The sequence below is a fragment of the Dipodomys ordii genome, unplaced genomic scaffold (assembly GCF_000151885.1).
Source record: "Dipodomys ordii isolate 6190 unplaced genomic scaffold, Dord_2.0 Scaffold117, whole genome shotgun sequence".
In the NCBI taxonomy this organism is placed as follows: Eukaryota; Metazoa; Chordata; class Mammalia; order Rodentia; family Heteromyidae; genus Dipodomys; species Dipodomys ordii.
This window is the reverse complement of record NW_012267333.1, coordinates 1,898,542-1,924,864: the sequence shown is the minus strand read 5'-3', so window position 1 is coordinate 1,924,864 and position 26,323 is coordinate 1,898,542. Positions and strand designations below refer to the sequence as shown.

The following is a 26,323-nucleotide window of genomic DNA, read 5'->3' as shown; positions in this document are numbered from 1 at the left end:
TCAGCCAGGCTCTGGTGTGAGGACCTGGACTGGATGCTGGAAGAGCATCCTGGGCCCAGTAGGCCTCAGCCGGAGCCGGACCAGAGAGAGCAAAGCCAGGCTCTGGGACTTTGAACCAGTAAGATGCAAGGTAATGGCGGCCCCGAAGTCAGGAGCTATAAAGGAAGTATAGAGACAGAACACTGGGGGGGGGGGGGGGTCACACACACGTACGTGCACGGACACGCACAGTCCCATCTCTCTCCCATCCACAACTATCCGATCATCGCTCTAGATCTGCAGGTTCTCACTGTGTTTCCCCGACTGGTCTCGAACTCCCAACCTTGGATAGCTGGTTCTATAGACTTAGTCCCTTGCACGTGACTCCATCATTCACTCTTGATTTTATCAAGTATGGACTCTATTATATAGGTGCGGTTTTTTTTCACCCGAAATCACTATAAGGTGGCTCAGGAAGTAAAATATTTTTTACCTCTGGAATCTTCTATCCGATCCCACTAAAGTGACCACAAGTGAATAAGTCACGAAAACACCAATCAGAAAAAATTAAAAAGGAAGGGGTTCATGTGTATATGTGGTCAGTATAGTGCCCCAGTACTGTCCCTGAATATAAGGAACTGAATTCCTCCGGGAGGTCAATGCTAGGAGCCTGCCTTGAAAATGGACAGGTAAGAGACTGTTAGGAATTATAAGCAGAATGTTAGGAAAACAAGCAGAGTTCCAACAGGCAGGACTTCCAAAGAAGGTTACTACTGGAGCTGTTAGGGTGAAACATGGCAGGGGCCAGGGTAGAGTTGACAAAGTGGGCAAGAGAACAGTTCGTGAAGGGGGTTATGTACTTGCTGGGAAGCTGCTTTGTGAGTGCACTAGTGTACAGTATTGGTACTTAAACTCAGGGATTTGCACTCTCAGTTGGTTTTCCCTTAAGACTCCTCTCTGCTAATTAATTGGAGAACTACTCTGGCTGGCTTTGAAATGTGATTCTTAAATCTCCACCTTCTGAGTAGCTAGGATTATAGGCATGAGCCACTGGCACTTGGTCTTTTCTTCATCCTCTTGATTTTAATTTAATTTTATTTTTTTGGACAGTCATGGGACTTGAACTCTGGGCCTGGTGCTGTCCCAGAGCTCTTCAGCTCAAGTCAAGTGCTCTACCACTTGAGACACAGAGCCATTTCCAGTTTTCTGGTAATTTATTGGATTTAAGAGTCTTATGGGACTTTCCTATCCAGACTGGCTTTGAACCATGAACCTCAGATCTGAGACTACTGAGTATCTAGGATTATAGGCATGAGCCACAGGTAGCCAGCCTAATTTTATTTTTTAATTATTTATTTATTTTACTTTTATCTGGAGATAGGCACTGATTACATCTCTGCTTAGAGAAGTTAAAGGTAAATGATAGCTGTAACTGTTGCAGGATTTCTATGTAAAGTTGAGAAGATGACAGTGGGTTAGGAATATGACTAGGAAATTGTTCTACCTTGAATTAGTGATAGGATTACCACAAAAACAAATGATTCCTAATTTTGTAATCCAGGCTACTCAGAGTCTGAGATTTTGAGGATCACAGTTCAAAGTCAGACCAGAAAGAAAAATCTATGAGACTCTTAAATAACCACCAAAAGCCAGAAGTGGAGCTGTGACTCAAATGCTAGAGTGCCAACCTTGAGCAAAATAGCTAAGGAATAGCACCCGTGCTCTGAGTTCAAGCTCAAGTACCAGCATTAAAAAATTGATTATTTATTTATTTGTAGTTGCAATGCTTATTTTGTTTTAGAGTACCCAAAGACAGAATATATTTTTAATCCAAGTGTGAAACACATACCTATAATCTCAGCACTGGGGAGGCTGAGGCAAGATGGAGAGTTCAAGGTCAGCCTAAACAATAGTAATAACCTATATCAAAACAATAACAAATAAAAGAAAACAAAGAAAAAGAAAAGTGTTTTCAGAAAGAACTCCCACTAGTTATTGAGTAGATGTACTCCAGTACTTCTTTCTTCCAAGAACTAACTTGAAGGGTTTTTTTTTTTTTTGGTCGGTCGTGGGGCCTGAACTCTGGGCCTGGGCGCTGTCCCTCAGCTCTTCAGCTCAAGGCTAGCACTCTACCACTTGAGCCACAGCGCCACTTCCAGCTTTTTTTTTCTGCTTATGTGGTGCTGAGGAATCGAACCCAGGGCCTCATGCATGCAAGGCAAGTGCTCTACCACTGAGCCAACTTCCCAGCCCCTAACTTGAAGGTTTTAAACACATGAATACATGCTTTTATTGTTAACTTATTTATGACTACTTCACCTGGAATGCTTTGGTGAGCTGATAGAGATTCTGGTGATGGAAAACAGTTTATTTCCCAAGTCACTTCATGGTGCTACCAATGCTAAACTACAAATTTGAAAGAAATTTAACTGTATACACAAAAACACTTCAGACATCCTCCCTGAAAAGTAACAAAAATAGCAATCTAGAAATGCCTTTTTATTCTTTTTATTATTACCCTACATTAATTCTATAGTTCTATGATTTTTTTTATTTTTTCATCTTAGTAATTAAACTTGGCTGTCTATAAATCTAAATCCTGTCTTAGTTTTTTCTCAAAGATGGTGTATGAATCTATAAAGCTTACTTGTTTGCGCTCTTTTGCTATTATTAGCTCTCATACCATTAAGTGACATTTCAAAAATAAATTTTAGAAATTAAAGAGTCATTAAAATATTCAAGTCTTTCCATTTTAATCACACAATGTCATTTTGTCAAAATATCTTCCAGAATATCAGGTCAATAAAAGAATACAGTTCCACCAAGAGTATAATTACTAGCCCAATTTTTATCTTAATAAAACGCTGAAGATAATCTAAACACATTAGAAAGAAATACAATAACAGGTAAAACAAGAGCACCATTTAGGATTATGGACACAACTTTTACAAGTTTAATGAAATAAAGCATACTTTGTAAACTTTTGTTAAATGGGCAACTCCTTTGTATATCTACTTAAAGACGATACAAATCGAATAAAAAGAAAAAAAGAACTAGGTAGCAGGCATGTGTCAGGAGAAAAACACCCATCCGCCCATATTTTTGACACCTTTAAATACAATAATTTGGTTTCAAAATTCCAAACTGGGCACTATGAATTGTATTGAGTTGATTATGAATTGCAAATGAATTGTTGAAAGCCTTATTTAAAATTCTCTTAATATTATTCTCTAGTTGTTCTTACACTGCACTGTCTATAGACATTGCTAACTACCAAGAAGTAGTATCTGTGATACACTCATACTTTTTCTTTTCAGTTATTGGGGTTGATATTCAAAATAGATGTAAGTTAATCCCTCAAAGAATAAAAACATAAAAAGAAGAAACTATTATGTCATGAAGGTTGTTATCAAAAAAAGAATGAAATTTAAGTTTTCCTCTGTGAAAACCATGCATGTATGTTTATATTGTTTTGTAGAGGTTTACTAATAAAGATATCACCAGAAGTTAGAAGAAAAATCAACTAGAGGAAATGCCGGTAGTATGGGATGTAAGAATTCAAAACTCTCTACAGCAGATACTCTTGTTTTAGGGGTAAGTAAGAGTCCTCTTATGGTTGACTAAACTCAAGACCATTAACTCAGTTTTAAAATGGATATTTTTAGATCTGGAAACAGGATGATTAAGTGAAATAAAAAAGCAATTTTAGCTGGGCACCGGTGGCTCATGCCTGTAATCCTAGCTACTCAGGAGGCTGAGATCTGAGGATCATGGTTCAAAGCCAGCCCAGGCAGAAAAGTCCGTGAGATTCACTAGAAAACCATAAGTGGTGCTGTGGCTCAAGAGGTAGAGCGCTCGCCTTGAGCTGAAGAGCACAGGGACAGTGCCCAGGCCCAGAGTTCAAGCCCCACGACTGACCCCCCCCAAAAAAAAAGCAATTTTAACATGTTCCTTTTTTTCTACAAGTTTTGACTTAAAAAGTAGTTCTATGCTTAAAGGGCAATGTCCTGAAAAGATTAGCACACATAGAGTAATAGTGAAAGCATTATGGCATGTGTACATTGTGTGTATATGTGCATGTGTGTGTTTAAGTTATAGACCTAGCATTGATCTTCTAACTAATGTATTATTGTTATGTCTACGTAGCAGAATAATCATATATTTCCATTAAATTTTAAGCCTGTGAAGTTAGATATTTTACAGTTCTCTTTCTAAGCCTCACGGGGTTATTATGATCATCCACCTTCACAACTGAAGGAGCGAAAACTCTTCCTCTGACCTGGGCTTTCTCTAAATGTACATGTGTAGTATTTAAATTTGCATTCTTAATTGGCAGCAGTCTCCTAATTGTTTAGCAGGAGGTCTTAGCTTTGTGATCAGAATAACAGCTCTGAATTTTTTCAAAATTGTGTACATAGAGCAGTCCTTTGCACTCCTTTTTTGGAGTTGGACCTTATGGAATCCATTCATTGGCTATGGATTAAGACCCATTTGTACAAAGAAAATCCATTTTGTCTTTTGCACACTGTGGCACAGTTCTTCATAAGCTTTGATTGCTTGAATGTTTTATAGTTTCGAAGCGAGCACCATCTATCCATATAAAAGGGCAGTATTTTTCAATTCCACTCCTTTTAAGAGTTGGAAAACACGTGTGGATATAATATCGTTGATGGCAACAATGTACTTCATGGCAATTAGGAACCTTGCAGGGCAGAACTAGAGGTTGAACTGGGGGCTTTATCCTTGCTATCAGGCATTCATGCCGCCCACCAGCCCCTGTTCTCATTGGTCAGTTTTGAGGTAATATCTCACTGCCTACCCAGAATGGCCTAGGCTGTGACTAAGGGGAGCATAAAGATGTGCTTCCTCCCGCGACTCAGGGGACAAGATGCCAGTGTGTACACTGCTCCCAGCCGCTGTGCTTCCCTCATAGCTGGGATAATGGGCACATACTCAGCCACTGGTTGAAATGGAGTCTTGCCAATATTTATGCCTAGGCTGGCCTCTTACTGCAGTCCCTCAAATCTGTCTCCAGTAGCTAGGACTACAGGCTTAAGCCACATGCCCAGCAGTGCCAGTGTTCTTATGCAGGAGGCATTCACCAGTATCTTCTCCATGCTGGGCAACATATTAGAGGCTGATTATAGACAAATGAGAAAACCAAAGTTTAGAGTTCCAAACGTTTGTTTTGTGGTCTAATGGAGGATGTTTCTCTGAATCAAATCCTAAGAAGCTCTCCAAATGGTATCATCCCTGCAGATTTCATGCAGAGGGAAGCCTTTACTCAATGTACAAAAAAAAAAATAGTCTTTTCCAAAAAAAAGTCTTCCTTTTAAAAAAAAGTTAAATGTTTCTAAAATTATCTTTAAAAATTAGCCAGTTACAAAATGAATAGCAGGAAATGGAAACGTGTGGTAGGAACCATGACAGGGAGGTGCATAGAGGGAGGAGGGGCAAGCAAAGGCAACCATATTCAATGCATAAATAGAGGGAGGAGAGGCAAGCAAAGGCAACCATATTCAATGCATAAATAGAGGGAGGAGGGGTAAGCAAAGGCAACCATATTCAATGCATAAATAGAGGGAGGAGGGGCAAGCAAAGGCAATCATATTCAATGTATAAATAGAGGGAGGAGGGGCAAGCAAGGCGATCATATTCAATGTATAAATAGAGGGAGGAGGGGCAAGCAAGGCGATCATGTTCAATGCATAAATAGAGGGAGGAGGGGCAAGCAAAGGCAATCATGTTCAATGTATACTACATAAAAATGGACTACATAACTGAGGGCAGGTATGACAAGGGGGATGGAGGAGAAAAATGAAAGGGGCGACAGTGACCAAGATGAATTGTACTCATAACTGGACATATTACTGCTTAATAATTTAAAAAATATTAGCCTGCTACAATGGGGTGATTTATAGACTACTTTGCAAAGAGCTTAGATTCTGAAAACAAGAACTCGCTTCCTGGTAAAGTTCATATGAAAATGAAAATAACCTATAAAGACTTTCATTTAAAGAGTCATTAAAATGTGATTCAGAATATAAAGTATAAGTTCACCTAAAAAATTTAGAAATCTTACAGATGAAAATTAATGATTATCCCCTACTCTATTTCCATCCATGCAAGTGTAGCTTGAATATTCATTTTGTTGCTGTATTGTACCACACTCTAACATACTTGTTAAAAAAATCCATACCAAGTATTCCTTGAAGGAAAAAATATACCTTTGTAAGATTCAAATGATTATTCATCCTTAGTTAATTACTGATGTGCAAGAAAATATTGAATATGTTGCTTCCTACAAACATTTTCTCTCAGGTACCCACAGTAGATTTCCCCTCCTGTCATTACTTGCTAGTTACAGGAGCAGCTATGGTATAATCAAACTACTGTTTCATAGAGGAAGTGGTCAGGTTACTATGAATGAACATTCTGTTCCTCCCAGTATGGCTGAATCCTATTAGAAAATCTTCAGTTCCTTCCTGGTGAGTTTCCAGGAAATACATGGCACTAAGTGGAATACTATTTTACTTTTGCCCTCTATAAAGTGTTTCTTATAGAAACATCTACTAGAATTGTATTTAAAATTACACAGTTTCAGTACTAATAATTCTCTTTTCTTCCAGGCTATCCAGATTATGATTGGCATTTTTCATGTTTTTATGTGGTATTTCCTACTGGTTTTGTATATGGGACAACTTAAAGGATTCTTTGGACTATATGAGCCTTTAACTTACAGAACAGGATGTGCTTTATGGGGAGTCTTTGTGAGTATATTTCTACTGATTTAATCTTTCACTAAGTAATATTCATGTCAGAGAAAGTAAGAGACAGTTTATAAGCCAAGTTTTTCAAGAGATTCATGTAACTAAGTACAACAGTGGTTTATTCAATGTCAGCTCTTTCTTTAAGAAATATGCATTGAATGCTATTTATTTACAAATTTTATTACAAGAGTGTGAATAGTAGGCTAAATACACAATGACAACCAGAGGAGAAATAATCCTTAAATATTCCAAAGAAAAGAAATTTCACCATAATACACATTACCAAGTATAAATCACCTTAGCCTATGTGCACAATTAATCAGTACTAATTTTTTTTTAATTTGCCATTATCCTCACTCTTGTGTGGTTTCTATACAGCCATTGGGTAGAAAGAAAACTTAAGAGAATAGCATCTTAAAAGGGAAAAGTTACAGGAAATAAAAAATCAGCTCCATCATATTCTATTGTTTCAGCAAATAAGATGGGGATGATTACTAACTTGTGGGTTTAGAAATATGGTAACCAATGTAAACATGACAAGTAGTTTCATTAGAATGATGAAACAAAAGCCTGATTTCGGTCAGTGTAAGAAGCATAAGAAAAAAGGAATTCGAGATAGCAAAAACAGACAGCTTCTCCTTGAATAGGCTTTGCTAATGTGAATAGAGAGGTTGGGTGATAGCTAGAGAATATTGGGCCAAAAGAAATTTGGAAAATGGAGTACTAGCTGGGGAAATTTGTTTCAATTGTGTTTTGTTGAGGGGAAAGAACAAGTAGAAAGAAAATTGATGATATGAGATAAATAGGGAGAGCTCTGGGACTGTGTATCTGTGTAGGCAAAAGGTGATGAGTTTTAGTGGTTATCCCTAATACTGGAGATAATTTTACCTCTTAGTAAACATTTGATAAAGTCTGGAGATGCTTGGGGTTTTAGAGTACACATCTAGTAGGGGAGGCCAAGAGAGCCATTCTGCATCCTGTATCACACAGGAAATCCTACAAGAAGAAAAATAAACATTAGTACAGATAGTATCAGGGTGGGTTAAATAAAAAGATTAAGAAAGCCAATTTTGATGGAGCTTGGGAGCCTGAGAAAGTTTGCTTCTAATAGTTTCAAATAACTCAGTCAGGAAGCAAAGTATAAGCTAAAAGAGAGGATGGCAGTGGCTTGGCTGTCAGAGAAAAGAGAAGAGAATGTGAAATAGTCACCTAGGAAAAAATAATGAGAGGATTTTGGAAAAGAAGTTTGAGTTTTATACAGCCTTAAAGGACTTTTTATACAACATTGAAGGTATAGGAACATGGTTGTGTATCTTCAGCAGCACAGGTACAGGCATGCAGTAGGAAGAATGCTTAGTCAGGATCTTTGTTAAACCATGCAACAGTGATTAGGAGTTGGAAATGGATAAGGAGTGTTTGCAATGGTTCACTTTTGAATTTAAGCTGGTGCAGAATATTGTAACAGGAAGTTAACCAAATAATAGACAAATGAGGACTCTTTCCAGCCAGCGCCGAGCGATGGGCATCTCTCGGGATAACTGGCACAAGCGCCACAAAACCAGGGGTAAAAGGAAACCCTACCACAAGAAGCAGAAGTATGAGCTGGGACGCCCTGCCACCAACACTAAGATCGGCCCCTGTCACATACACACAGTCCAAGTTCGGGGTGGCAACAAGAAATACCGTGCTCTGAGGCTGGATGTGGCAACTTTTCCTGGGGTTCTGAGTGTTGTACTCGTAAAACAAGGATCATTGATGTTGTTGCATCCAATAACAAGCTGGTCCGCACCAAAACCCTAGTAAAGAACTGCATTGTGCTCATCGACAGCACACCGTACCGGCTGTGCTATGAATCCCATTATGCACTGCCCCTGGGCCGCAAGAAGGGGGCCAGGCTGACTCCTGAGGAGGAAGAGATTTTAAACAAAAAGCGATCCAAGAAAATATGATGAAAGAAAAAAGAATGCCAAAATCAGAAGTGTATTAGAGGAGCAATTCCAACAAGGGAAGCTTCTTGCCTGCATTGCATCCCGACCAGGCCAGTGTGGCCGAGCAGATGGCTATGTGCTAGAAGGCAAGGAGCTGGAATTCTATCTGAGGAAGATCAAGGCCCGGAAAGGCAAATAAAGTCATCTACCATCCTTAGCTCATGTAATAAAAGTGTTTATTGTTCTAAAAAATAATAGACAGATGAGGAGAGTTAGGGTATAGATACGACAGCACATGAGCTGGAAACATAGCAGGTAGTAATCAAGGTTTGTACAGGAAATTGAAGTTTTTAAAGTTATAACAAGGACAAGAGAGTGAATATGGGAGTGACCATCTAAGAAAAGGATTGGAGAGAAATCCAAAGCACCTCACTGAGAATTAAATAGTATCACGGAGAGAGAGGGAGAGACAGAGAGAGAGAGAGAAAGAGTCAGAGACAAGAATTAATTATCTGGATAGAAATGAATGAGTGAAGGATCAATAGATGACTTCAACCACAAGTAATAGTGAGTAAGAATCTGATAAAACTTTATTCAAACCTAGAGGGAAAAGAATGGTGGAAAGTCACTAAAGTGCTATGAGAAAATGAGGATAAAAATATTCACTTTTCAAGCCAGGCACTGGTGGTTCATACCTGTAATCTTAGATAACTCAGGATGCTAAGATCTGAAGATTGCCATTTGAAGCCAGCCTGGACAAGAAAGCTTGTGAGACTCTTACCTCCAAGGAACCATCAGAGAGCTTGAAGGAGAGCTGTGCCTCAAGTAGTACAGCATTAGCATTGAAAAAAAAAAAACATTTTTCAGGGAAAGTGCCCAGGCCCTGAGTTCAAGACCCAGAACTGGCACCCAAAAAAAATCACGTTTCAGGCAAAATCAGGAGGAACGATATATGATTGATAAGCAATGTATGGGCTCAATAATAAATAATGTACTGATTCATAAATGTCTTTAAAATGTCTTTGAAAAAGAAAAATAATAAATTTTCAGGCAAAACTCAGATAAATACTGTTTATCCCTTAGTGTTTGTTAGTGTTTAATTATCCCTTAGTGTTTTATTATAAAAATAGCATGCTTATATAAGTCTTATAATAAATTTTCAAATGTAATATACTGAAAAGCACTTAGTTATAAAATTTGAAAAGCATTTCATAAAACAAATGACTTGATAATTTACTTAGCACTCCAGGTCAGAATTTACAAAACTAGTACCATTTCACTGTGTACCTTCTTAGAGACGTCAGCTTTCATTAAAGAATCAAGTACAGAATGTGTAGAGTTAAAGTTATCCTTACAGAATTTGTATGATGTTTTTCCAAAAGTCCACCCTTGTCAAACTGCTTAAGCTTGTAAGACAATATTTTTGGGGAATTGTTCAGTCCAGTTTCAAACAAGAAGCAAACAATTGCTTCTTGGAAAATGGACTTTCTGACATAAAATAATACGACCTCTTTTCTTAGAGAGGGGAAAAAAACAAAGACACCCCCCCTCGTGAATAGCAACCATTACCTTAGTAATGACTATAGTCTCTCAGTTCAAAGGCATATTTAGTATTGTTACACTATTAATTAGACTCACAGACCATTTTGTATATGTACACAATACTCATAATCAGACGTAATAATCAATTGAGTTAATAAATGAGGAATCACTCACATGTATGAAAACTTTCTTTATGCTGTAAGTATACATTTAGGTATCCACTTAGCATATACCCACCGAATTCTTCCACGGTCCCTTATATATTTATATTATGAATGATCCTACTTTTTTATTAACCATTGCCTTTATTTACATAATTATTTCATGATAGAAAACCTTGTCCTGATTTCTTCTACTAAACTTTTTTTTATTTTGTTACCATTAGAAAGAGTTGTTTAAAAATGCATTATAAGTTTGCAAGAATTATCAGTGAGTTTTTATAAATGTTTTCTATCCAGTTTATCATAGGAGGAGCCTTCATAATAAAAGCAGTAAGGCATCCAACTGAGATTTGGGTAAGTTAAATATTTGGAACATCTCTAGAAGTGATTTGTCACAAAACTAATTTTAATTAGAATATATTTATAAATAATGAAAGAAACTACCCTCCCTATGACCGAAATGAAAGAAAGGAAAGTCTAAGATTACATAAGTTAAGGTAGAAAAATATGCCACAATAGTTAAAAGATGATGATTGTATAAAAATGTCTAATTCTTTTTTGGCAGTACTGAGATTTCACGTCAACTTCACACTTTCTAGGCAGGTACTCTGAAACTTGCATCATATCTCTAAACACTTCACGCTCTCGTTATTTTTGAGATGTTGAGTTCTCACACTCTCCTTGCCAAGCCCAGCCCGCAGTCCTGCTACTTATGCTTCTTGTGTAGCTAGCATGACAGATGCATGCCACCGTGCCCAGCTTTTTCTGTTAAGATGAAGTCACATGCTTTTTTGCCTGAACTAGTCTAGAACTGCAGTCCTTCCAACCTTAGCCTCCTGAGATGCTGGGCTGACAGGCATATACCATCATACCTAACTATATCTGTTGAGATGGGATCCTGCAAACATTTTTGCCCGATTGGCCTCCAACCACAGTTCTCCTAATTTCTGTCTTCTGAGTAGCTAGGATTATAGATATGAGCCTCTGGTCCCCAGCTAAAATTTCTAAATCTATTTACTTATTTATTTTTTGGGGTCCGGTCATGGGGCCTAAACTCTGGGCCTGGCCACTGTCCCTCAGCTCTTCAGCTCAAGGCTAGCGCTCTACCCCTTGAGCCACAGCGCCACTTCCGGCTTTTTTTTTCTTTTTGCTTATGTGGTACTGAGGAATCGACCCCAGGGCCTCAGGCATGCAAGGCAAGCACTCTACCACTGAGCCACCTTCCCAGCCCTAAAATTTCTAAATCTAAATGCACTTATTGTTTTGTTTCAATGTTTGTATTTCAACATTGTAGGGATATTGTAATGAGAAAATAATGTTAATATCGCAGCATTATTGACCATGGCTAAGATATGGAACCAACCCAGATGCCTCTCAGTAGATGAGTGGATCAAGAAAATGTGGTATATATGCACAATGGAATTCTATGCCTCCATCAGAAAGAATGACATTGCCCCATTTGTTAGGAAATGGAAAGACTTGGAAAAAATTATATGAAGTGAAGTAAGACAGGCCCAAAGAAACATAGGTCCCATGGTTTCCTTTATTTGCAATAACTAGTATAAGTGTAGGACAAGCAGAAAAGGTCAATGCTATGTACAAATGACCATATAAGATGATATTAAGTGAAATGAACCCCAAGATAGGGACACAGTGGTTTTTTTCTTTCTTGCTATTGTTTTTAACATATTTAAAATGTACTATATGAATTTTTTTGTTTCTTCCCCCACAGTATAACCCTTGTTTTCACTGAATTAGATCCTGGTGCCCTGCATCTTCTATGTACATTTTTCTAATTTGGGGAGGGGAAGGGAAATAACAAAAATGCTGAAATAAGAATACAGACTGACCCATTGTAACAATGAGAGGTACATGACATTATGTTGAAAACAAACTTTACAACTTAGCAGGGGAGAGAGGAGTTGGGGAGGTGGGGAGGGAAGCGATGGTAGGGGAAAACAAAGGAGAGGGTAACAATGCTCAGTAAGAAATGTACTCATTACCTTACTCATGTACAGTATTTTTACAATAAAAAACATAAAAAAGAAAATAATGTTATGCCTTTAGGTACAGATATTATAATGCTGTAAAACTTAATTGTCTGGACTATTGAGTTTGGGAACCAGAACAAATCTTTTAGCAAAGTAGGTGACTTGTCCAGAAAGAAAGACCTAGCTATAACATAAGCAGAAAGATCTGGAAGATAAAAATTGTTTCAGAATTTTTTAAAGATATCTTAGAGCCAGGCTTAGGCACTAGTGGCTCATGCCTGTAATCCTGGCTACTCAGGGAGCTGAGATCATAGAATCATGGTTTGAAGCTAACCAGCCCAGTGCAGGAAATTCCATGAGACTCTTATCTACTATTCACCACCAATAAGCAAGAAGTAGCACAATGGCTCAAGTGGTAGAACACTAACCTTGAGCACAAAAGCTCAGAGGCATTGCCCAAGTCCTGAGTTCATGCCTCAGAATCAGGGATAAAAAGATATCTTAGAAATTAGTCTGATCTTGTCATTCTACAGATTTAAAAAACTGATGTCTGTTTGAAGATACTGAAATATTTTTCTAGACAGTGAAAACCTAATATTAAAAGCTGATTTTAGTTCTACAAGTAGTCATTTTTTCATCATTCTCTTAACTTTTTCATAGAAACCTCTTAAGCTTTCATACAGTTGTCTCACAAGATTATAAAATACAGGATTTTTGAACCAGAGAAGTTCAAAGATGAATGCTTCTGAACCTGATGATATTTTAGGGATTCCTTTCAAGTAATTGGTTTCCAAGTAAATCAGAAAAGTATTTTACATGAATAGTAAGCATGCAAACACTTCTAAATGACTCACAAACTCACCCTAAGTTTTAACTATATGACTTACTTTAGCAAAAGAAACTAAGCAAGGTGTTTATTCTAAATGGAATATATTTACCCTTTTTCTCCTTTTCAGCTAATTTGTTCTTTGTCCATGAACATTCTCTGTGTAATTATTTCAAATATTGCAGCAGTTCTGACCATAATTGAGCTGATGAATTTTCATTCTGTGTCATACAGGAATTTTGGACAAGCGGTAAGTAAACAAATCTAAAGAAACCTCATAGTTGCCATACTATTTTTTCAGTGGTTTTGAAAAAGGTAAAGGGAAGCTTTTATTGTTGCACTAAAAATTCTTTGATTTAATAGTCAGCTCCAGGTTGAAAGTGTTAGTTCAAAAATAAGTGTAACATGTAATATTTCACTAAATATTAATAATCTTAATTTTGGATTTGCCCAAATACAACAAAGTAAGTAAAAAATATAAAGGCCTCAACAAGAAATATCTATGCATTAGACAGAAGTCACTGATGATTCCCTTAATGTAACTATAGTGTAATCCTAGACCATAGAACCATTTTCAAAATCAACAAAAGAATTCTTCTATGGCCAGTTCAAACTGTGAATACTTAGTCACTTCTGATCTAAACATACAGCTTTTCATAACAGCCTCTTTGGTAACTTATGATTTTATGCCATTAAATATATATATATGCATAACCTGTCTTGCTTCCATTTAATTGAATATCCAATCACTGTGTTAAAAAAAATGTTACTCAGAGCGTAACATTCTCCATTATAGGAGATTGTCTTTACTGAGAATATATAGATTTATTTCAGTTTGTTGTCTTTAATTTCAGAAGTACCAAATATTAAGGCTTATTTTTTAATCTCCCATTTAAGCTAAGCATGGTAGTATATGCCTGTAATCCTAACACTCAGGAAGCTGAGGTAACGAGATTATAAGGTGAAGGTCAGCATGGGCTACACTGAAAGTTCTAGGCCAGCCTGTCTCAAAATTAAAAAAAAATCCCATTAATGTGAGCAGAGATTGAAGTAGAATCCCCTTTGGTGTGAACAACAGAACAAAATAGATGAAGATAAAATACAGATAGAGATACTATTAAAGGTAAGGGACCAAGTTCCTGATCCTCCTCTAGACACTCTTGTTCCCTGCAATATATTGTCCAGAAGACTATCAGTGGAAAGAAACCAAGAATAGAGAATAAAAGCCTAGAGGAGCTGGGATCTAGTGGCTTATGCCTATAATCCTAGCTACTCAGGAGACTGAGATCTGAGGATCATGGTTTGAATCACTTGGGCAAAAAAGTCTGTGAGATTTTTACTATTCAGTAAAAGCCAGAAACAGAGCTGTGGCTCAAGTGGTAGAGGGCTAGCCTTGAGGAAAAGAAGTTCAGGGACAACGTCCACATTCTAAGTTTAAGCCCCAGGACTAACAGAAAAAAAGCCTAGAGGACAGGAAGACCATGATAGAAAGTACAGTGATGCCTCCAAAACAAATGATGAGTAACGGATGATTTAAAGAAACATGATTATATTTTGCCTATAAATCATAACAAACTTTTCCTGAAGATTCAATATAGAATTCTTCAATTCTAACTTCAAGAGTAGAAAATAAGGAGGGGAGGATATATTAGTTCATTTCCTATTGCTATAATCAAGAAACTGAGGCTAGGAGTTTATAAGAGAAAATTCTTTATTTATCTCATTGTTTTGGAAACTGAAAGTTCAAGATAGTGCACTACTCAAATGGTAGAGCTCCAGCCTTGGGCAAAAAAAATAGCTCAAGGCTCTGAGTTCAAGCTCTACTATAAGGTGACACACACATAACAAAAAAAAAAACTCTCCTCCAACTCTTCAATGAAATTGGAAGTGAAAGTTCACTACCAAACTTTTTCTATGAAGCCATCATAACCCTCATCCTAAAACCAGGCAGGGATTCATCAAAGAAAGAGAACGATAGACCCAATTTCTTTGATGAACATCAATGCAAAACTTCTCAACAAAATTTTGGCCAATCAACTTCAACAATTCATCCAAAAAATCATACACCACGATCAAACAGGATTCATTCCAGGGATGCAAAGCTGGTTCAATATACGCAAATTAATTAATATAATTCATCACATCAACAAGAGCAAAGATAAGAACCACATGGTTATCTCAATAGATGCAGAAAAAGCATTTGACAAGATCCAACACGCCTTTATGATGAAGGCTCTGGAAAAACTAGGAATCCATGGAACATTCCTCAGTATCATAAAGGCTGTGTATGACAAACCTACAGCCAGCATTATACTTAATGGCAAAAAGCTAAAGCCATTTCCTCTAAATTCAGGAACAAGACAAGGAATTCCACTCTCTCCAAGTTAATATTAAAATGCCTAGCTAGAGCAATAAGACAAGATACAAACATAAAGGGGATCCAAATAGGGAAAGATGAAGTAAAACTCTCCCTCTTTGTAGGTGACATGATCTTATATTTAAAGAATCCATGGACTCCACTCCCAAGTTACTGGAGCTGATCTGAAACTTTGGCAAAGTAGCAGGGTATAAACTTAACCCTCAAAAGTTAATGGCTTTTCTGTATGCCAATAAAGAGAAGAGCGTGGCTGAAATCAGGAAAGCAACTCCTTTTGTAATAGCCCCACAAAAAATAAAAGGAGTTAACTAAAGAAGTAAAGGACTTCTATAATGAAAACTTTAAAAACCTGAGAAAGGAAATTGATGCAAAACTAAGGAAGTGGAAAAACCTCTCATGCTCCTGGATTGGGAGGATTAACATCATGAAAATGGCAATACTGCCAAAGGCTATCTACAAATTCAATGTGATACCTATCAATATCCCAACCTCATTCTTCAATGAAATAGAAGAAACAACCCAAAAATTCATATAGAACAATAAAAGACCCCCAAATAGCAAAAACAATCCTTAGCAGAAAGAACAGTGCTGGAAGAATATCAATACCAAATTTCAAAGTCTACTTCAAAGCCATAGTAATCAAAACAGCTTGGTACTGGCACAAGAACAGACCTCAGGACCAATGGAATAGAACTGAAGACCCAGAAATGAACCCACAGACCTATCACCACCTAATCTTTGATAAGGCAGCTAAAAAAAATAGAATGGAAGAAAGACAGCCTCGAAATAGAATGGAAGAAAGACAGCCTCTTCAGTAAATGGTGCTGGCAAAATTGGTTATTCACCTGTAGAAAACTAAAGCCAGATCCTTATATAGCATCATATCATCTTGCACCAGACTCAACTCCAAATGGATCAAAGACCTCAAAGTAAAAGCAGACTCCCTAAAAACATTACAGGAAGAAATAGAAACTCTAGGGTTCCTTGGCACAGGCCAAAATTTTCTTAATAGAGACCCAGAAACAACAAACAAAAGAAATGTTGGACAAATGGGATTGCATGAAATTGCATTGTTTCTGATGGCAAAGGACATAGCTAGCAAAATCAATAGAAAGTCCCCGGATTGGGAGAAGATCTTCACTAGCCATACAACAGACAAGGGTCTCATCTCTAAAATATACCTGGAGGGCTGGGAAGGATTCCTCAGCACCACATAAGCAAAATGAAAAAAGCCGGAAGTGGCGCTGTGGCTCAAGTGGTAGAGTGCTAGCCTTGAGCTGAAGAGCTGAGGGACAGCGCCCAGGCCCAGAGTTCAGGCCCCACTACCAGACCCAAAAAATATTTTAAAAAAAATAAAAAATAAAATATACCTGGAACTTAAAAAATTAAATCCCCCAAAAACAAATCCTCAAAGAAACAACTGCCCAATAAACAAGTGGGCCAAAGACTTAAAGAGAAACTTCTCTGAATAGGAAATAAGAATGGCCTTTAGACAAATGAAGAAATGCTCAGCTTCTCTAGCCATAAAAAGAATTGCAGATCAAAACAACATTGAGATTCCACCTCACCCAAGTTAGAATGGCTATAATCAAGAAATCTAATAACAACAAATGCTGGAAGGGATGTGGCCAAAAGGGAACCCTACTGCATTATTGGTGGGAGTGTAAACTTGTTCAACCACTTGGAAAGCAGTATAGAGATCCCTCAAAAGACTACATATAGAGCCCCCCTACGACCCAGCAATCCTGCTTTTGGGCCTTTACCCAAAGGATCACAAACAAGGCCATACTAAAGCTACCAGCACAACTGTTTATTGCAGCATTATTCACCATAGCTAAGATATGAAACCAGCCCAGATGCCCCACAGTAGATGAATGGATCAAGAAAATGTGATATATATACATATATGAATATGTGTATATATTGGAATTCTATACCTCCATCAGAAAGAATGACATCACCCCATTTGTCAGGAAATGGAAAGACTTGGAAAAAAATGTATTAAGTGAAGTAAGCCAGGCCCAAAGAAACATAGGTCCCACTGTTTCCTTTATTTGCAATAACTAGTATATGTCTAGGACAAGCAGAAAAGGTCAAAAGCTATGTACATATGACCATATAAGATGATGCTAAGTGAAATGAACCCCAAGATAGGTACATGAGGTTTTATCTTTGTTGCTTTTGTTTTTAAGGTACTTATAATGTACTATGTAATTTTTTGTTACTTTTGCATATACTTCCCCCATGGTATAACCCCTGTTTTCACTGTGTTTGATTCTGGTGCTCTGCATCTTCTATATACATTTTTCTAATTTGGGGAGGGGAATGGAAATAACAAAATGCTGAAATAAGGATATAGGTTCACCCATTGTAACTATGTTGAAAACCAACTTTACAACTTCAGAGGGTGGGGAGGAAGGAGAGAGGGAGGGAAGGGCTGGTAGGGGAAAAACAAAGGAGGGGGTAACAATACTCATGTAACTGTAACCCCTTGTACAGTATCTTTACACTAAATATATATTTTTAAAAAAACGTATGGGGAGCTGATAGTTCACACCTGTAATCCTAGCTACTCAGGAGGCTGACATCAGTGGATCGAGGCTTGAACCCAACCAGGTCAGAAAAGATTATAAAACTCTTATAATTAATCCCCAAAAAGCCAGAAGTAGAGTTGGCTCACGCACTAGAGCCTTTAGCAAAAAAAAAGATCAGGGATAGCATGTAAGCCCTGGAGTTTAAGCCCTAGGATTGGCACAAGAAACTAAATCAATAAAACTGTTAATGGTCATCGTATTATTAGAGATAAGGGGGTAAGAGTGTCAAATGTGGTAAGCAAAAGAGTTTAGAAGTGAGCTGTGCCATGGACTCCACCGAGGTGAGAACAATGTCGTGAAGAGTGTGAAAAGGACACTACAAGATGAAGGTCAGGGCCAGAGCCACAGACGCTGAACTTGGGGGATGGAAGCCTGAAGTGAGGCAGAAAGCAAAGGAATGAAAACACCTAGAGAGAGTGATTGCCCTTGAGTCTTGCCCTAGGAGCTCCTTCCATGAATATGTCTGTGCTTTGTGTTTATTCTTTAGCTTGTCATCATCAGTTTAAACTCAAGTGGCATAATTGTCCAGACCTGTGAGATAGCAGTTCATTTCCTACTGTAAAAGATCATAATACAAGATTTCTTGTTACAGAAACTGGGGAGAGAAGTTTCACGTATTTTACTGATCTCCTACCCCTTGGAATTTGCCATTGCACTTGTGTACTCAATCTGCCTCTGTTCACATTTGGTAAGTATTTACTCCATCAAATCAAAAGATCTTGATTTCTGGCAAGCATGCTCTAAAGGAGCTGAAATCCATTGTACAGTATGTTTGAAACTAATAAAAATAAAATGTGATGATATTTCCTTATCCCTTTCCCCTTATTTTATAAAAGGAAAACAAAATTTACAAATATAAAATTCGCTACAATATAAAAACTTTAAAAAAACACCATAGTGATTGAACCCTTACTATAATGCTCATTACACTCACATATCCATGCCTATGAAAACCCTAGACATGTTTCCTATTTTTTGTGTGATCATATTCATATTATTTTGTCACATTTTTCACAACTACCATAGCTTCCCATTATAAAACATGTTTATTGTTTTATTACTTATTGTTCCTTACTACAGAATATCCAGCTTTGTTTACAGCATATTCTAAATTATAAACTGCTTGTTTCTAGTCTATTCTAGATTATAAACAATGATTCAGTGAATATTTCAATATGAATATCTTTACATACAGGAGATAACTTTTTCTGTGATAGAAGTTTATTTGCAAGCAGGGGGAAAATAACAGCAGCAGCGCCCATCAGCGGCACTGGACATTAGAAAGTGAACTAAGCAACTCAAGGGCGGTGATGGGAGGAAGGGAATGAGAGAGAAAGAGGGAACAGCGGATACTAAGCAGAAGGAAAGAAATTACATATCACCCTGTTTGTATAAAAATAGTTTTATTGTTAAAGGTCATAGAGTTCATGAGCAAAATAGATTAAAATAATGACCACTACCATCATGAAGATTAAAAGGTGTTTCTGACTTTAAGTATAACTTGAGAAATTGATGTAGTCATGTAATCTTAATAAGTATTTGGGGGGGAGTTTATTTACAAAATCAGGTTTAACAGCATCTAACACCATAAAAATTTATATTGCACAGTAGTTTGGGAGAATGATTATTTTTTCACAAGCTTAAAATAAATCAATACCTAACACTCAGTCCTTCCCATATATATGTGGAAAGCCTGTTATCATTATACTAAGAAGGTCATGAGTAAGATGGCAGGGCCTCAACCAACAGAGTTTGCTTTTCTTTTTTTTTTTTGGTCGGTTGTGGGGCCTGAACTCTGGGCCTGGGCACTGTCCCTCAGGTCTTCAGCTCAAGGCTAGCGCTCTACCACTCGAGCCACAACTCCACTTCTGGCTTTTTCTGCTTATATGGTACTGAGGAATCGAACCCAGGGCCTCATGCATGCAAGGCAAGCACTCTACCACCAAGCCACCTTCCCAGCCCAAGAGTTTGTTTTTCAATGGGAGGAAAAAACAATAAACACTATATATATATATACACTATATATATGTAACTACATATATAACTATATATACAGTTATATTGTTATATATATATAACTATATATATATAATGCAGATACATGTTTATGTAAATATAATGTCAGGACTGGGAAATAGTATAATCAAGGAAGTCCACTCTGGGCAGGACAGAAGTAACTAGAAGGATGGAAGTAACTCAGAAGGACAAAATACTAGAGACTGTAGAAAAAGAGATTTTTGAAACATCCAGAATGGCTGACTAAGGACATTGCAAATACCCCTTAAAAGTAATGCTAAAACTGAACAAAAGTATCAATGAAAGATTCTGGAAGTTGAGTAATATATACAACGAAAGTGAGAAGTGTTTATGAAAACTCCACCACATCTAAATAAAACTTCGAATACTTCTGACAAGTTCTCTTGGAGCTGGCTCCTATTCCTCCAATCTTCTAAGTTTAGTTAGGTAGAGGTTTGCATAATTGTAGAGTCAGACTCTCAAGACCAGCAATATGGCTACTTGAGAGCTAATTTACTTGAAGCTGAATACAGAAAATTTCATCACCAGAAGTATTGTTTACAAAAATAGAGCTCGCAGGGCAAACCAGAAGACAAATACTGCCTGAGCTAACACCAACGGAGCCAGTAATACCAGTTGACATATCCCAGCCTCCTTAGTGAGATGACCAGAGTACTGTTGGGACAGGAAGCTGACTGACAACCAGAAATTCAGCAGAAAGATTCAGAGAACAAATGCATGTATACATATATGTACATATATATTGTATATAGAGATAAAATAATGTCAGAATTGGCTGTGGGCCTTGATAATATTCTATTTATCGCTATCATCTAAAAAGTATAAGTGTATACAAAAGTATGCATTCACTCAGGAAACTACAGACAGTCCTCATGAGCTACTTATTTCCAGTGTATATCCTACAAAATTAAGAAGAGTGAGGGAAGGGGTGATTTGGAAAAGATGGGTGAGAATATTGAAAGGGGTGACATTAATCAAGATGCACTATATCATAAACTGTTTTGCTAAGTGGCACCTCCTCTGTACAGCTTACAAATAATCTTTTAAAAGAAGAACTTTTACAAAAATCAAAGTGAGAGATAAGCAGGACATACAAATGGCCTAACCTTTGAAAACCCTTCTCAAGCTACACTGATACCTGGGAAAGAAAAGAAGTCCCATTGACTCAGAATACTTCAGGACTTGGTAGTACTGCCAGAACCAAGTGCTATAGACTGTAACTTCAACAACAGAAATTTGCTTTCTCATGCTATAAAGGCCAGACGGTCAAAATTAAAGTGTTAACAATGTTAGTTTCTTCTGAGCTCTCTCAGCTTTCAGATAGCTGTCTTTGCCCTGTGTCTTCATAAGGCTTTTCCTCTGTATCTGTCTGTACCCAAAATATATAAGTATGACAATCACTTTGGATTGGGGCTCAATGGAACAACTTTATTATAACTTTATTAGGGCTTTGAATACCTTACATCCAAGTGTTGTCACATTCTGAGATGCTAAAGTTTAGGACATTAATATATGAATATTATGGGATACAGTTCAGACAGGATGGTGTTTAAACACTACCTCTAAGTAACCAGTGATCAAGTACTTATGCTGATTGAATAGAGAAGCCTAAGAAACTAGACCTTAAAATAAAGACAAAGGAGTACATACTCCACAGGCCAAAGACAGAAGGGAAAACAGATTATACAATTAGGGGAGACAAGCCACTGAAAAGATACTAATAAGCACTGGTCCTAGGTGGATATGAAATATTATCTAAAATGTCCAGTTTTAAACAACAGCAAAAATTTGAAAAAATAAACAGTAGTGTATTCCTTTTAAAAGAACACTTGAACTATGGTTTATTGGTAGAAGAAAAAGGAAAATGTTGAACTTTACACACACAAAAAAAAGATTTCTTAAACACTAAAAGAAATGTGTTGAAAAGATTACAATAATGACATTCAAAAAGACTGTCAGAAAAAAAAAGAAAGAGAGGGAAATCATTTTTTAAAATGAAGTAGCAAACCTATAGTTTAAAAATAGAGTAACTAGGGGCTGGGAAGGTGGCTCAGTGGTAGAGCGCTTGCCTTGCATGCATGAGGCCCTGGGTTTGATTCCTCAGCACCACGTAAGCAGAAAAAGCCGGAAGTGATGCTGTGACTCTAGCCTTGAGCTGAAGAGAGATGAGGGACAGTGCCCAGGCCCAGAGTTCAGGCCCTACGATTTACCAAAAAAAAAAAAAAAAAATGAGTAACTTAAAGGGCTCAAGACCAGATTTGAACTGACAAAAGACAAAAATTAACAAGAATATGGCACAAAAGAAGGGGGGGAGAAGAAATGAACAGAACTTCAAAAGCTGGGTGCTGGTGGCTCACACCTGTAATCCTAGCTACTCAGGAGTTTAAGATTGGAGGATCACAGCTTAAGAAGCCAGCCCAGGTAAGAAAGTCGATGACACTCATCTCCAATTAGCCACCAGGAAACCAGAAGTGATGCTGTGACTCAGAGTGGTAGAGCACTAGCCTTGAGCAAAAGAGCTCCAGGACAAGTGCCCAGGCCCCAAGTTCAACCCTCACAACTGACAACAACAGCAGCAATAAAATTTGCTTCCTACCAATGTCAGCTGCCCAAAGCCCTTGTTTTGGGACACTCTTAAGGATGTGAGGAAATTGAAACCTGTAAAAGGAAAACTTGTAAATTAGTTCACCCACTATGGAAATCAATATGGGGATGTCTCAAAAAAAATAAAAAAGAACTATATGATCCTGCTGTACTATTCTTGCATATATCATCAAAGAAAACAAAGTCAGCTTATTATGAGATACCTTCACACCCCTGTTTATTGCAGTACTTTTCACAATACCCATATTACAGTCTGCCTAGATGCCCATCAACAGACGAATGAAGAAGATATATTGAACAAAGAATTTTTGTAGCAGTGAAGCATTATTCAGCCATCAAAAAGAGTAATATAGTCTTTTTTCAAGAAATGCATCAACAATTCCAAGTGCTGATTTGCCCTGCAAACAAATCTGTCACACACTTAGTTGCAATATAAGTTATTGCAACAACTTGAATACTTTTTTGTTTATTGTGGGGCTTGAACTCCGAACCCCCTTTTTGTTCAAGGCTATCACTGTACCACTTTGAACCACAGCTCCACTTCCAGTTTTTGAGTGGTTAATTGGAATTGAAACTGTGATCCTCAGATCTCAGCCCCCTGAGTAGCTAAAATTACAGGCATGACCCACCAACACCCGGCAACTTGAATACTCTTTAAGAACTACTAAAGGTTGAAATGTCTATAACTTTATGATCAGTAATTTAAGTCCTTATACATTTCCAACAATATGGAATAGTATTTATAATAATTCTAAAGTGAAAGCAACACAAATATTTGAGAGGTGAGTAAATCAGGGCAAATTACTGCAATAAGATTCTACATAATAATTGAGGTGAAGTATGACTGCACTAAAAAATGTGGGAGAACTTTTTAAATGTTGACTATAAAAAGGCAGATAGAGAAGAATACATTTTCATTCCACTTGTATGAAGTTTGAAACCAGGGAAAACTAAAATTGTACTCCATTATTCAGGATGCAAGGTCAGTTGGTAAACTAAAAAGAAAAGAAAATATCAGTTACCTTAAATTCAAACTAACACTTTCCCTGGGAGGGAAAAGATGGGTAATCATTCGAAAATATGATGAGAAGACAAGGTAAATTTTGACTTTCTGGCATTTTTTAATGTTCAAAATTACCATGAATATTTTGTTGAGAAGATCAAGACATATACCACATTACAAATGTTTCCTGAAGGAATTAAGAAGGTAGGTTGAAGCAAGGCACCGGTAGCTCATACCTGTAATCCTAGTTCCCCAGGAGGCTGAGATCTAGGATTGTGGTTCAAAGCCAGCCCAGACAGGAAAGTCTGTGAGACTCCTATCTCCAGTTAATCACCCAGAAGCCAAAAGTGGAGGCACGGCACAAGTGGTAAAATGCCAGCCTTGAGCACAAATGCCAAATGAGACCATAGGCCTTGAGTTCAAACCCTCGTACCAGCCTCCTCATACCTCCCCCTCCCAAAAACATCAAGAAAGTAAGTCAAAGTGGATATTAAGACACACATGCAAGTGAAACTTTTAAGATCTTATTTTGTAAGCATCGATACTGTGTGTGTTTTTTGTTGAGTGATGTTAAGAAACATGCTTTGTATTTGTTTTTTTTTTTCCCAGAGTGAAACACATGAAGATACTACTCCAAATGAGTCAGAGGAAGTAGAGAGTACTTTTTGAAAACTTGACAAATGTTCTACTTGTGCTGATGCCGGTGGTGTGCTAATGATGCGGGTGCTAATGATATTTCTGTTTAACAAAACTACTACAAAGGCCACAGATTTCACGCAAAAAAAAGGAAAATACACAAGTCAGATATTTCTCCTCAGTGTTCAAGAAATTTGTGCACACTTATTTTTCTAGGTTCCATGGGAAAAGCTTTTCCATATAAAAAAAATATGAGATTTACGAGGAAGAAATGGTTATGTTCAGTAGCTGAGAACTCTTCATTGAAGATCTTTTGTACAAGACCCACAAAATGATTTGTATTCTGTCCAGTGCAGGCTATGTGAACCAGAAGGATGGATGTCATCTAATTAACAGGAAACATTAACACTATATGTCCTTATGAGTAAAACATATTCACATTATGAGTTTTTCTACCTAAACTAGCTTCTACCTTAATGAATCCAAACAGCTACCAATTTGAGTCTCTTCATTGTTCCTTGACTTACCTTGTCCTCATTAAAGTTCCTCTACCCTGAAAGTCTCTGTTGGCTTTATTCATCCTTCCCCCCACCCCATGCTTCTTATTTATCATTGTTTAGATAATCTGTTAAATTGACTTTCAAAGCAAACTGCCCAGGATGCTGAGATCTGAAGATCATAGTTCAAAGTCAGCCTGGGCAGCAAAGTCCATGAGACTTATCTCCAATTAGCTATTAAAAAGCCAGAAGTGAGACTCTTATCTCCAAATAACCACCAAAAGGTCAGAAGTAAAGCTGTGGCTCCAGTGGTAGAGCACCAGCCTTGACTGAAAAAGATAAGGGACAGTTCCCAGGCTCTGAGTTCAGGCCCCAAGACAACACAACATTTAACAAAATACCTCTGTACAGCATCTTCACAATTTTTTAAACTAAGTTTTTAGAAGAGTTCTACCTGGTACCTGGGCCTCATGGAAGTGACTGTCAAATCAGGACTCTCGAATGCTTTTTGGGACCAGGTTCTATCCGTAGATTTTAACCTTCATAATCTGATGGCAGTTTTCAAGGTACATTAGTCTGAACCCAGGAGGGAAATGGAGCATACATTACAAATGGACAGAAAAACAGTCTAAGGAACAGGCAGGATCAACCTTTTCCCCAAGCACCCAGCTTCCACAGCATTCTTGCTTTAAGCCTTGAGAGGATTAACAATGGAAATACTTTTGCTGATACCTCCCTAGAGGCGAAGGGGAGCAGGAGACATCCACGTGTGGACAAACCTCTAACAGAGGCAGCCAGAAAAACAGCCTGTGGTCGGAGTCGGTCACCAACAGCAGGTGGGGTGAAGGCTGGTAGGACAGGCCGCGTCTGTCCACGCGCTCCTGCGGGCCTGGTCCTCCCCGGCTCCATCTTGGTGTCCGCAGGCCCAGGGCAGGCCCAGGGCAGGCCCAGGCCCTCCCCCGCTGGCAATGCCCATCGCAGCCTCGCCCTGGGCCGCCGCCGCTGCGTCAGAATGGCAGGAGGGGTGATGAGGGCGCAGAGGGCCAGCGGCGCCCGCCGGGCAGAAGATCTGTAACTAAAGGCAACACTTAAATGATCACACACACACCCTTCCTGGCTCTTCGATCAAGCCAGCCGGAGGGATCCATGGCCATTGCGGACCACACTGAGAACAGGCGTAACCACACTTCTTTCAACTGCGTGCCACGTTGACCCCCCTCACAGAGATTCGGGTTGTCTCTTGTTTCTGTTTTGTGCTGCTGAGACAGGAGCCTTTGAGAGAGCAAGGGATTCGGACAAGATTACATAATATCTGGTAAGATTGGAATTCAAGTTTGATTCTTTTGGATCAAAATTATCGTTTATTTTCAAGCGTCAG

The 26,323-nt window shown here is 38.0% G+C and overlaps 1 protein-coding gene and 1 pseudogene across 1 annotated transcript; both read left to right on the top strand.

The window, feature by feature from the left end:
• Ms4a13 (membrane-spanning 4-domains, subfamily A, member 13) lies at positions 1-24,967 on the top strand. Its single transcript, XM_013029086.1, has 7 exons — positions 1-130; positions 3,458-3,573; positions 6,609-6,749; positions 10,678-10,734; positions 13,328-13,447; positions 18,761-18,856; positions 24,422-24,967. The coding sequence occupies exons 2-7, from the start codon at positions 3,523-3,525 to the stop codon at positions 24,479-24,481; spliced, it is 525 nt and encodes a 174-aa protein (XP_012884540.1). The 5' UTR covers positions 1-130; positions 3,458-3,522; the 3' UTR covers positions 24,482-24,967.
• Positions 8,251-8,909, top strand: LOC105995383 (annotated as a pseudogene).
• Positions 24,968-26,323: the final 1,356 nt, after the last annotated feature.

Excerpts from the sequence above, each read along its gene's own strand:
- Ms4a13 (XM_013029086.1), top strand. The coding sequence starts at position 3,523 with ATGGGATGTAAGAATTCAAAACTCTCTACAGCAGATACTCTTGTTTTA. Across the intron at positions 10,735-13,327 it reads GGCATCCAACTGAGATTTGG|CTAATTTGTTCTTTGTCCAT; the intron begins GTAAGTTAAATA and ends TCTCCTTTTCAG. Across the intron at positions 18,857-24,421 it reads TCTGCCTCTGTTCACATTTG|AGTGAAACACATGAAGATAC; the intron begins GTAAGTATTTAC and ends TTTTTTTCCCAG.